Raw genomic sequence first — 12,621 nt, 5'->3', positions numbered from 1 at the left:
CACCATTTGGGTTTTCCTAGTGAAGGCAAAGGCAAAAGAAAAGATGCCAAAATGAAACCACCATCTACCTACATGTACTTTCAACAATTTGGCATATACACCTGCAATCCTAAAAATATGGACGTAATACATCCATGCCAGTAAGACAATTTAAAAATTCTCTTCAAGAGAAACGCACCAAGTCCTCCCTAGCTTTCCGAACACTCTTCCTTAGACCAGCTCACGGATGACGGTGGACAAGAGCTTCAGAAAGACATTGTCTTCTTAAGAGTGAGCACGGACTTACAGTACTGTAAATGTGCATGGAAGAAACGATACACTGACTTTATGGAAAGGCACTACATTCATCTGGAAAACAAATGATTAAATTCATATAATAACTGATGGAACAACAAGAAATTAATAACCTTAGCTTTTGCTGCACAATTGTAGCTATATGGAAAGAACTGCACATATTTCCGTTCCTGAAGAAAACTGTAAACAAAATACACAGTGGGAAAAGTCCACAACAGCCATTCCACAAAATGCCAAATTAGACGGCCAAGATCTCTACTTCATTTTGCTTATCACTATATTAAGACTGCAAACTCTTTACTTCCTGTGCACTTAGGATTAATGCACTGCCTCATGTTCAAGATTCTTCGTCACAGAAATGGGAATGACTGATACCTGAGTCAGTTCAATCTTAGCTCATTCACAATGCCATGGACAAATTCAGAGATAAATAGTCATTCTATTACCTCCAAGGTTCAACCAAAGAGGAAATGTTTTTCAAGGAAAATCCTTGAATACATTCACTTCATCTGTGAAATTCAGACAGCACCCTATCCAGATTTAGATATGCTGGAAGTACTCCAGATTGGATCTTCAGCTGACATCAGCATAAGATGCGGAAGACCTCTTGTCACATCGCTTCCTCTTTCAGCTGGAAGGAAACATTTTTCCACTTACAAGACAAAAAGAAATGCCTCTGGGCACCAAATACTCATACAAAATTCACCTAAGACCAAGATACCGACTAGTGGAAGAACACTATGAATTCTTAACCAGTAACTGCTGTGAGAAACATTCCATTCTTCATTTAGAAGGATTTTGTATTGATATCCATCCCATAGACACGCTCACATAGACTTGGGATGATGCAGCAGGAAAAGAAAAGGGACTAGCAAGTAGTGAGGTAATGCAGTTTACATGAGAATTCTCCTCAAATCTTTGCCAAAGATATAAAACAGGAAAAAAATATTCTACTTCTCCGCTACCTAAGAGGGAGCACAAACATGACAATAGTTAATAGTTCATTACTATCATCCTAATCTTACTGAAACAACTTAGGTTCTGAATAGTTGTATTTACATAGAGAACTGTTAAAAGACTTCTATTTGCCAAAAGAAATTCTAGGGTAAAAACATGCCATGACATCGCTCATTGAGTGTTTTCACCCCGAATTACAGCTGAACAGAACAACTGCAACCTTTTGCTACCTTTTCCAGCAGACCTTTACACTGAAGAACTGTCTTCCCAAAAGGGTGTGAACTAAATTAACAACTCGTGATAGAAAAACTTGGTGCAGCCAGCACTCACTTTAATTGAAGATGTCAGAAGATGCCTTGCACATTAGTTCACTTCACAAGTTACATAGTTCATAAACACTGCATTACTCTATATGTTCCATTATATTCTTACGGAAACTTTTTTTAAACATGATAGACATATTCTCACCAAAGACAAATCCACTGCATAAAAAAAGAATCATAAACACGTTTGTTTAGCTTCATACTTTGAATTAAGCATATGAAAACAATTGGTATTAAACTGGCGGTGAGATTAAAAAGAAAAAAGTTTTAAAAGTTTTCTCTATGAATGTGATAGAAATATTGTACTTAAACATATTCCTTTGCTAGAAGATTTCACAAATCTAGCAAAGTATTATTGGCATTTGAGACGTATTTTGTATTTTAGCTGCTTACAGCTATCTATAACAAATGCTGTTGTCATCTTTTAGCTCCACATGTCTATTTATGTAACACAATTGATGAAGCGGTTTATACACAGAGTGTCTTATGTTTGTTTACTTACCAACTGTATCACATGGTTCGTCTTTATGTACACAGAAATCCTTCCTAAAATTGGGGGTGGAAAAGAAAAATGTTAAGCAAGCCAAGCTGCCAGATTGGTAATGACTGTGTGACCTATTTACAAATATTTTGTATGGCTCAACGAATAAATACAGAACACCATTATCTCAACAAAGAGCATGGGTAAGCGAAGGCCAGGATTACCCAGAACACTTAAACTTCAATTTATTCTCGGAGGAGATTTAGGAGTAGTCAGGTGGCAAAATATGTACGATATATTTAAATTGCATTGTACCTAATATCTGGTTTTTTCCACGGGTAAGTGTCTTGAAATGTAACAACTCTAAAGTTAGCCTTTCTTTCATTTGAAATGAAAATACCTTCAGTGCTTAATATCACATCCAAAAGCAGCACTGTAATCCAGCATTTAGATCACAGAGAGAGAGTCAGAAAGTTTTTGTGCTAAAAGGTCAATGGTTAAAACGGCTAATAGCAATACATTCTGGAGAAGCATTTCTGCTAGGGCATCCCATTCTAGTAGTGGAAGACTTACAAATTCACTCACTGGGAGAAGACTATCCTATCACCAACACCGATGTCAGTCCAGTCATAGCTCTAGAAATAAGACTGCTCAATTGCATGAAGTAGAATAAATATTTCATCTCCGTGTTAAACATCGCCTTGGGATTCATTTTAATTTCACACGTATTTTACTTGTTCTCAGAGACACATAACAAAGGTATCACAAGAGCAAAGGAAAGGCTTCTTTTTACTGGAGTCTTTATAACTCATGCTAATTTTTTATTTTAAGTAAAAATAGGGCTGCTGAGGTATGCATGAACTGGGGAGGTGGGGAGGGAACAAACAGGGAACAAACAACAAAAACCGCCCCCACGTATAGCATCTAAGCAAAATACAACCTAGTTACCTGAACTCCAATCCAACATGTACACAAATAAAGAAGTTTCTGTTCTTTAGCTGTACCATAGGGTAATGGTCTCTGTTTTTACAGAGGAACAGACAGAGGCCAGACAGATTTCATTTTTATGGTCTGTCTATGAAGCTACATAGATATACGCACAGATTGATATGGATAAAGATACACACATATAGAAACACTCATTTTCCAGGAACAAAATGCAGGAATTGGTTGATGCTTGAGATGAGAGAGTAGACTAGTGATGCTTATCATTTTTACAAATGGAACTACTCCAAGAGCTCTTTGGTTGTTTCCCACAGACTATTCCCACAGAGTGATTTAGACCTAAAAACAATCTCAAGAGGCTGGCAAACTTCGGACACTTGTCAAAGGCCACACAGCCAGAGACATGGGGTTACATAGCTTTTGATTCTCCAGGCACCATTGCCAGATAATTACCGAGTAGACAAGCAAAACAACAGTGCTAGAAACAAATCTTGCAAATAAACGGCTACAGAAACTCCGGGAATCCACTTAGAAGGGCCCTGGAAATTGAACCAAAGGTGGTGAACGAGAAACTATAATCAGATACAGAAGGGAGTTTTTTTCCTTTTTCAAACCTGCAACAAATTGCATTAATGCACTGGGTTGTAACACAATTCTTTGTTTTGTGCTATGTGACACAAGGGACTTATTGTCTTGTTAAGCAACATGACAGAACGATTAGAAATATGGGACTTGTGGTGAAGCAAGAGAACATGTGTAAAGACAATCTAAGGACATAGATTGTCTTCTGCGCACACTCATACAACTACCATAAATATTAACTGATGTAAAAACAAGTTAAAAAAAAAAAAGAGAGCATGCCTTCAAACGTACAAGAATACCACCTGACATTTTAAAACTGCTCATATCCAAGAGGTTGCTGCTTCTGTAATAGCGTTCTCATACACTTACTGAGCTGTTTTCATTTTGGTTTTCCTTCTTGGCTGACTCTGACTATGGTTATGCTATGCATAATTTCATTATGGGACTTGGGGAAAACGGTACTGCTATGATTTGGCAAAAGGGAAGTACAATAAACCATTCTTAGTTCCTGATTTACATTCAAAGAATGTAATAGCTCCTTTAATTTCCAAGAATATGAATGCATTACATACATTTGAGACTAGGCTCATTAGTAAAGATTTACAGCTCTAGCTAGACCTACCAAGGACTCTCACAGAAATTGTTCTCTAATTCCCACACAGTAACTTAAATACTCCATCGTATTATAACTACGTTCCTCTGTGTGTATATAACATACACACATATATACACACACACCCACCCCTCTACACTTTATATATATATCTATATGGAATTGGCATACTGAAAGTACACAAAACAAAAGAGAGGATACGGACTCTTCCAAATAAGAGGAGGTATAAAGTAAAGCAACAGAGCACACTACAAAGCCCTCAGGAAAGCCACTGAGATTATTTGCCTTTCTTCTTTTCCTCCCTTCTCTTAGGACAATAGGGCAAAGGTATTAGCATCACCATTAATGCATATAGAAGCTTTTGTAGTGCAAGTTAGCAGCTGAGTCTAACACTGAAAGCAAGAAACTGGTTAAAGCAGACTGAAGTCCCCTTCTAACCAGTATCCAGCACACAATTTCCATGACTCTAAATGGTTACTTTGCATGCACGTGGAAGGACAAACAAGCCCTTATTCAAGTGAGAGAAGAGGAGCTTTCATGAGATTTAGGACTGATTGCCGAGCTTGAATGAGTTGGCTAACCCCAGAAAGGAATTCTAAGCAGGAATGGGTAACCGCTAATCCACTGTTTCAGAAAATTATATTTACTTAGTGCGTTTTTAAGTGACCACATATAGCACTATGAAGGGCCTTCACAGCAAACAAAGACTAACTATCCAATTTCTAAATATAAAGTATCTCATTACATTCTCTTTGTTAAAATAAATCCTGATGTGGAGATGGGACGTACAACAGAAGACATCAAGAACAGCAGAGGAAGACTGAAGAAGAATCCAGACTTATGTTTCATGAATAGCTTCCACCTATTTGTCCTTTTAGATAAATTTAACACTTCTTTTAGGCATCCTAGTCCAAAGACCTATTTCTTGTGAAGCCAGTTTATCATTTCCTTCCATACGCTACATTGGAGAAAAGAAGAAACAGAAGAGGACAACTAATGGATTTTACCAGTCTACCAAATCTTCATTCTGGCTTTCACCCTATTTTCAATTTCTTAACTTCTCTCATGTCCATAGTTTTGAAAAAAGTACCTAGGCTTGAAACTGCAGTCTAACTCCTGCTGTTGTCATTGATTCTAGGACTTACAACTTTCCAAGATGTATTTGAGGCGTATTGCCCAAGCAACAAGTTTTCTCAAATCATAAGGCTTTCATAAAGAATAGTTGCAATTAATGGCCTCCATGGCAAATAACGTTCTCATCATATTGCAAATGCCTACGTTTGCATTGTGCTAAGTGAATAATGACAACAGTGCAGATGTTCTTGTCTCTTCATGTAACAGGACATCCTGAAACGGTTAAAGCCACATATAAACCAAGCACATACATACTAACTAAAAAAAAATGAAATGAAAATCAGTTTGGCGGTTAATGAACCACAACATAAATTACACATTTACTGTTCAGTTGGGAATTTCAACAAATAGACAATGTTACTATCGTAGATGCTACTTCAGCAACTGTTTAGTGTTTTGAGGGTAAACCTCAAATGCACCAGTAAGCACTGGACAGTGTATTTTAGTAAATCAGGAAACGCTATATTTACATACTTTAAATAGTTAAGAAATCACGTAGGCTCCGTAAAGTTGAACTGAGATTAAAAAGGACAATATAAATAGGCCTTCTTCTAAAGCTCATGTTTCAGACAAACTAAAAAATAACAGCTCAGAAGTGTGATAAGTGAACCAATAACTGAATCGAATGTGTAGCTAAGATCTCAAAACAGACATAGAAATGTTAGGAAGCCAAGGAAGGTGTTTTCCAGTGGAGTCCAACAGAAGCTAGACTCAGCATTAGCATTAAACAACAATCTGGAAGAAAATAAGAGAGCACTACTGGTGAAGTTTGAAAATTAAATGAGATCTGGCAGAATACAAATAGGAACGAAGACAAATCCATTTTTAAAGATGACTCATCTGAGTAACTTCTATTTTAAGGTAGCCAAAACTGGACCCCCAAACTTGATCACATACGGCAACAGCATGACAACAACAACAAAAAGAGGCGAGCACTTGAAAACACTAGGAGTGAATAGCATCCTTGGGTAAAGACGCAGGAAAATAGCAGACGTGGCACCACTACAACCGTTCACACACTACTGTGCCTAATTTTGGCACTTATGCTTCAAAAAACAATCTGAAAAATAGGAAAAGGTCTGGAAAGAGCTAAGAGAATGATTACATGTCTGGGAAGCAGGCTTAAAAACCTCTCTAAATTAATCTAAGAGAAAGATGAGTTGTGACGTGATCACAGCTTACAAGTATTTACATAGGGAGGAGCTTTCTAACAGCTCTTTAGCAGCAAAGGGTATAAAGAGATCCATGGTTGAAAGCTGAAGTAGCAAAAATTAGAAATAAGACACAACTGTCCATTCTGAAAGTAAGTAACTGTGGCAATGGTCTACTTCAGAACACAGTGAATCTTCCTTTCTTTTAAAGCTTTGTCTCAAGACTGTCTAGCTTTCTCATTCACCAGAAAAATAAAATGTAAAAATAGCTAACCAAAGTTAGTGTCAGGGATGTGCACTAGATAATCAGAGAATTAAAATTCAGTTTAGGTCTGTGTAATCCTACGTAACAGACCCGTACGAGTGAACGGAACATATGTGGCCTGACCACTGAAGCTCGAAAGAACAAGCTGACAGCAACAGGTAAATTCATGCAGATTATTCGCACGTGTATTATTACAAGCAGTACCTCTTCGCAGAGTCAAACACTTTGAACTTAGAGAAGAAAAAAACAAAACCAAAACAAACAGCATGCGATGACTTAAAAAAAAAAAGCGGGATTTTTAAAACACACAAGATAAAAATACATGTCTTAGAGTCAATGTGATAAATACAGGAGATTATGGGTTTCTTTGAAAAGACACCTTTGAGTCTAAAGTATGCTCTTTTCACGTTCCCATGCTTCCTTCTGCATCTACAATCCTATTAGTAAATAATTAGTAGTAAGGACATGTGAGATTCTCATGAACTCCCTTGATGTCTGCTGTTGATGTCAAAAGAAAAACAGTAAACACCGTAAAACTTTGCAAGAAATATCAGGAGCGTTGGCAGTATTGAAATTACAGTGATGAAAAAAACACCACCGTGAAGAGAAAACTAAGAAGAATTTCCTCTCTCACCGTGAGCTGAATTTCACTACAAGTTTAAGGACAGCAGTAGCAGCTTAATGACCCAACCTCTGTCCCTTTACATTTCAACAGTTTTGGACTGCCAAACACTGCACCCTTTTTGGGTGACCCGGTAATGGTAGTTGCTGTGCAGGGGTCATTTGCAGTCTTCTACCTCTGACTTTCTTGAGGACGTATTTTTGCTTCAAATCATCATCATCGTCAGAAAAGAAGTAAAAAGCAAAGTCAGGAAAGGAACTGTACTTGTTGTGTGCATTGGGAGGTAATAGCAACGCTTAAGAAACTCTTGTCCGAGCTTTGGGGAGCGTTCCAGAGGGTTGCAATGACTGGAAATGAAGCAATATTTAGCAAATCAAAGTGCTATTTACGCTACTGCCTACTTTTATAGAATGAGGCACTTTCTTACACTGAAAATGCCTCGCAGTGTTGTTTCAATTATAGATCACCCAGAGCAAAGCGATTTCAGACACTGCAGATCAACACAAACAAACAGCTGATGTACACTATGAACATGGAGCATCATTGCCTATCTGCTGAACAGCAGGAGAATCGGAGATCTACTTTCTGTCACACGCACCTGTGAAAACGGCAATTCTGAGACGGAGAATACAGAACTTTTTTTTTTTTAATATTTACATGTTTTTCTAAAAAACCACTGTGACGCAGATTGACCTATGCACTGGAAAAGCAGCATGATGCATAATTTTGAAGTCAAGGTATATTCTGCCTCAGTCTTGTATCCTTTTTAAAAAAAAAAAAAAAAAATACACTTTGAAGCTTTCATTACCTTGTTTGCAATAGGGGCAATAAAAGAACTTAAGTATCATCATAGAGCGGACGCCATGGGCCTTTTCCTGCCCTACTTTCCGTTACCTCATTCAGGCCAGACAACCTATGCAGTTGGCAGCTGGTAATATCATCTCGGTAGCCACCAAAATCGGGGCTTACCTCTGTGCACTCACACTCTGTAACTTAAAAGGCAAGGAGAATGTGGATGTGCCGTGGTATGTTTTTTCCTCAGAGAGAAGTACTTCCTGATATGTCTGTCTCAAAAGTAGTAGTGCTGATTTATAACTGTGAATCAGATCGTTTGATCAAGAGAGTCCTCAAAACAATTCCTGTCTTAATTCTCACATTCTCCTTATACATAACCTCCCTGGGGATCTCTTCTGAATACACTATGCAAACTTTTTCTTTCTGTCTTCCTTTTACTGTACGGCACCACATTTTAAACAGGACATTAATTCCTCAGAATAAGCCAATTTAAAGGGAAACTAAACAAAACTCACAGGCTGAAATAAGATTGCAGTAAAGTGAAATGAACAAATTGGTAGCATATTCATATCATAGAATCATGGAATTGTTTAGGTTGGAAAACACCTTCAAGATCATCGAGTCCAACCGTTAACCTAACACTGCCAAGTACACCACTAAACCATGTCCCTAAGCACCACATCTACACGTCTTTTAAATACCAATGCGGGACGGGGACTTAACCACTTCCCTGGGCAGCCTGTTCCAATGCTTGACAACCCATTCAGTGTAGAAATTTTTCCTAATATCCAATGTACACCTGCCCTGGTGCAACCTGAGGCCATTTCCTCTTGTCCTGTTCCTTGGTACTTGGGAGAAGAGACAGCCTATTTGGGCAGCAGAGAAAGCTGGGGGGAGAAGCCGATTTTGCCTTCCACTTTATGTAAGAAATGCAAAAATAAGTCTGGAAAAGTACCTTTTTCATGAAAAGGCTAGGACGGCTCTTTGACTGTTGAATAACAGTCTCTGTTACATACCCATCATGCTCTTTGTAGTTAGGCATTAAAAATTAGCTCTGCAGAATACTCAGTACTTCCTTGCTAACTCTTTTAGTTATTAGACACAACAGGCACGTGAAAGCACAGGAAAGCCTTTTCAAAGCACCCTTGCTCTTCTATTATCATGCCAGACAAAAAAAGAGGCGTGGTAAGTTTTAGGAGGTCTGCCACAGAATGTGTTAGGTAACCAAAACTTTCCATTTTTATTTGAAAAATACCAAGCAGTTGGTGTTCATGTGTCTAAAGCAAATTATTTCTCTCAATAAAGCAGGTCTGCTGTTCAAAGCTCTTTGGAAGTTGTGACAAGGGAGCTTGTGCTGTGTTTGCAAAACAGAATGAGACTCTGAATTAACAAAACCACATGGAGCCACGCATGGGGTTAGCTATACCATAAACCTGATGATGTGCAGAGGGAGCCTGGATTAGCAAAACATTCCCACAGTCAGCAAACCACACTGGTATGATTTATTAGCAGCTAAAGCAGCTCTGAGACGGGAGGCAGTATAGTCCAGAGAATAATACCACTGAAAAAATAAAAATGTCAGAAGAACAGGTCTTTAATTTCTGGCTCCAGCACTGACTTACTATCTGACATCCAACCAATCCCTTCCCTGCTCTCTACTTCAATTTCCTTAATGCTGATCAGAGATTTACTCCAAAAAAGATATTAAAACTGACAAGTGAAAACTGTAGGCAATGCAAATCAGAATATCATTCTTACTAAGCATGTCTTAACGTATGATTAGATTTTCCAAAAGCTTTTTGACCATTTAGAAATGCTGCATGAAATTCAAAAAGCTCTCTGGCCAGACACACTGGCTGCTAAAGACATCTCCGGACCACTGCCTCTTGACTGCTTAACTAACGCCTCACTTGCATCAGTTCAGAACTCTTCTGCCTCTTCCCATAAAGGCTGGTTAAGGTGAAGATAGAAAAGTGAGAGGAGAGAGGTGTTACATGCTTTATTTCATAGCACCTTACTACTTGTGCGACGCACCTCACAAACTGAAGAACGCGGCCCTAGACTCACTCTCCTGGCAGTGCCTGAGATGCAGGCTTGAAGGGTTCGATGCTCCCTCAAGCTGCTGCTGCTTTCTCAAATAAGAGAGCCAGGGGATAGGCGAGAGGTCACTCAACAACCCCACGTTTCCAGCAACCAAGCAGTATGCAATCGCTCGATTATCCGTGGACAGTCACAAAGTACAACTAGATGTAGGAAGGTCTGTTCCCCTTTAGCTATGCTCATCAACCCACTGCCATGTATGATACTTGGCCACCCTTTATGCCTTTGCCCCAGCTCTCTCTTTCTTCCTACTCACACCTTTCCTTCTCCATCTAGACTCTTCCCCCGTTGACACACTCATTGCTATTAAAATCAGTCTGGGGTCTTAATCTGAAAATTTCTTTCCGGTCTGTCATCCCAAGTATGGTTTCTGATGAGCAAATGGAAATTTCCTACAGAGAACATTATTTCTCATGTCTTCCAGGGTAGTTCAGAGGAGCTGGTGTGAAGGACTACTGCTTAGCTTATGTACAAATGTGTAACAAAAACTAATCCGTCCCTCAAAGCCCCAACAATCCATAAAACAGACAAGCACGACAAACAGGGGAGGATGGCACAGGCTAAGAAGAGATGGGTGTGGGCTTTTCAAAGAAAAGGGAAGGGATTAAACAGCAAAAGTAGCAACAAAGCTGTCACCACAGACAATTGGAACTTCTTCATTTCCTGCTTCCAGTATGTGCCTGGCTCTCCAAAACAGGGAAATTTAGGGAAGCATTTTTCTGCTTCAGAAAACTGAAATACCTTCGAGATATTGGAGTAATCAGAATGTAAGCTAATTTGAAAAAAATCCATGTAGCTCCTAGCGAGATTGCCCTGAATAAACGGTATAAGGTTACACGTAAGTTTAAAGATTCCACATGGTTTTAGGATACCATGTCACCAACGGCACAATGGTATGCCGATATATCCCATCATAGCAATTGTCTTTGGAAGGGAACTCTGAAGGTCACCCAGTCCAAGGTCCACCCCAAAAATGGGACTAAGCCCAACCCTAGACCAGTTGAACCACCATTCTGTCCTTTTCGTTGGATAATGGCTATACATCAAGATGCATCCCCCTGTGCACCACTTAACAGCCTAAACCATGACAGCATCTGCTTGGAAGGAAAGAGGTGAGCTGGAGGCATATTTCCTTCTGAATGTGTGAAACGCCTGATACTTAAGAGTTATAAGGAACTGCACATCTGGGACCACACCCCTGTGGCTGCAGAGCACATACTGTGTACATGAGGTACCTTCAGCACACGGTGAAACATACCAGTTCTAGATCCATTAGAGGGAAGCATAACTCAGTAAGGTGCCCAGTGTCATGCTGATCCAGCTCTGAATGGTCTAAGTATGCTTTTGTGTTTTGAATGGAAGGATCTACAGGTCTGTGTAGGCTGCCTCTTTTAAATGAAGGCACATGGAGAGAGGCACCCAACCCATGGCCTTAGCTATATAGCCAAAGAAGAAACAAGAGAGTGACCTGTTTGTCGTTCCACATGTTTACCATCGGGGGACTATTGCTTTCTGAACCATCTTTACCACCACTTTACCACCACCTTTGACTTCTGGAAAGAAACCTCAAGTTGCACTCTTCCTCACTGCAAAACTAAAGCCTAACTGTGTTGGTCATCCATCAAATCCTTTGATCTACGTTCATATTAGGCCACTGCCTATTTTTTAATGCTCATCTTTCAGTATTTTACCTTGTGATCAGTATGGCGGCATCAACTGAAGACATGTCTTCTCCCCAGTTTGTTGACATTTCTAAGTGTATATCATTCTTCTTGCCAAATTCTTCATGTTGCCATTTACAAAAGCTTTCCAGCATTTTTTCCCCATGATGTCCAATATACATATCTGCCTGGAAATAAAAAACAATTCCTTTTACTAAAATGGCGATTCTGTAAACAGAATTAAGACCATTTTTTGACTGAGGGAGCAAAAATATTCTCCTTTTTATGGCATAATATCTTCACGGCAGAATGACTTGAACTTCAGGAGCAGAGAACATCTTTTTCTCATGCTAAAGATACAGATGAAGACAGTGCACTGAGAGGCAGTCAGTGGATCCGTTCACCTGAACTCTTGTCTCATTCATTTGCTGATTTTTCACTATCCCTCATGAAGAAAAGATTAATGATGTGAATATCCAGAATTTGAACATGAAATGAGAGTTCTCCACCTGCTGAGAGGACACTGAAGAAAGAAATACCTTCTCATTCACTGGAAAAAGGTAGTATTTTAAAATCAGAAGCATAATTAAGGCATAATCCCTTTTTCTTATGAACTAACTAAAATAGGAAAGGATTTCTGTAATATTGTGTAGAAACAACAAGAAATCAAGTTGACATTGTCCTGAAATATGATATAC

General features: G+C 39.0%; 1 protein-coding gene across 3 annotated transcripts in view; it reads right to left on the bottom strand.

Annotated features, from left to right (window-relative positions):
* Window positions 1-12,621, bottom strand: part of ADAMTS19 (ADAM metallopeptidase with thrombospondin type 1 motif 19) — a 156,133-nt gene that overhangs the window by 103,657 nt on the left and 39,855 nt on the right. For all 3 annotated transcript variants that reach the window (XM_087741948.1, XM_087741949.1, XM_087741950.1), the window contains exons 6-7: window positions 11,954-12,111; window positions 2,077-2,120 (exon numbers count right to left, since the gene is read on the bottom strand). In XM_087741948.1, the coding sequence (XP_087598074.1) occupies window positions 2,077-2,120; window positions 11,954-12,111 (202 nt within the window). The remainder of the gene's footprint in view (window positions 1-2,076; window positions 2,121-11,953; window positions 12,112-12,621) is intronic.

The sequence above is a fragment of the Nipponia nippon genome, unplaced genomic scaffold (assembly GCF_047370975.1).
Source record: "Nipponia nippon isolate SJK-2023a ecotype South Korea unplaced genomic scaffold, ASM4737097v1 scaffold_8, whole genome shotgun sequence".
Classification (NCBI taxonomy): domain Eukaryota; kingdom Metazoa; phylum Chordata; class Aves; order Pelecaniformes; family Threskiornithidae; genus Nipponia; species Nipponia nippon.
This window is presented reverse-complemented; position numbering and strand designations above follow the sequence as displayed.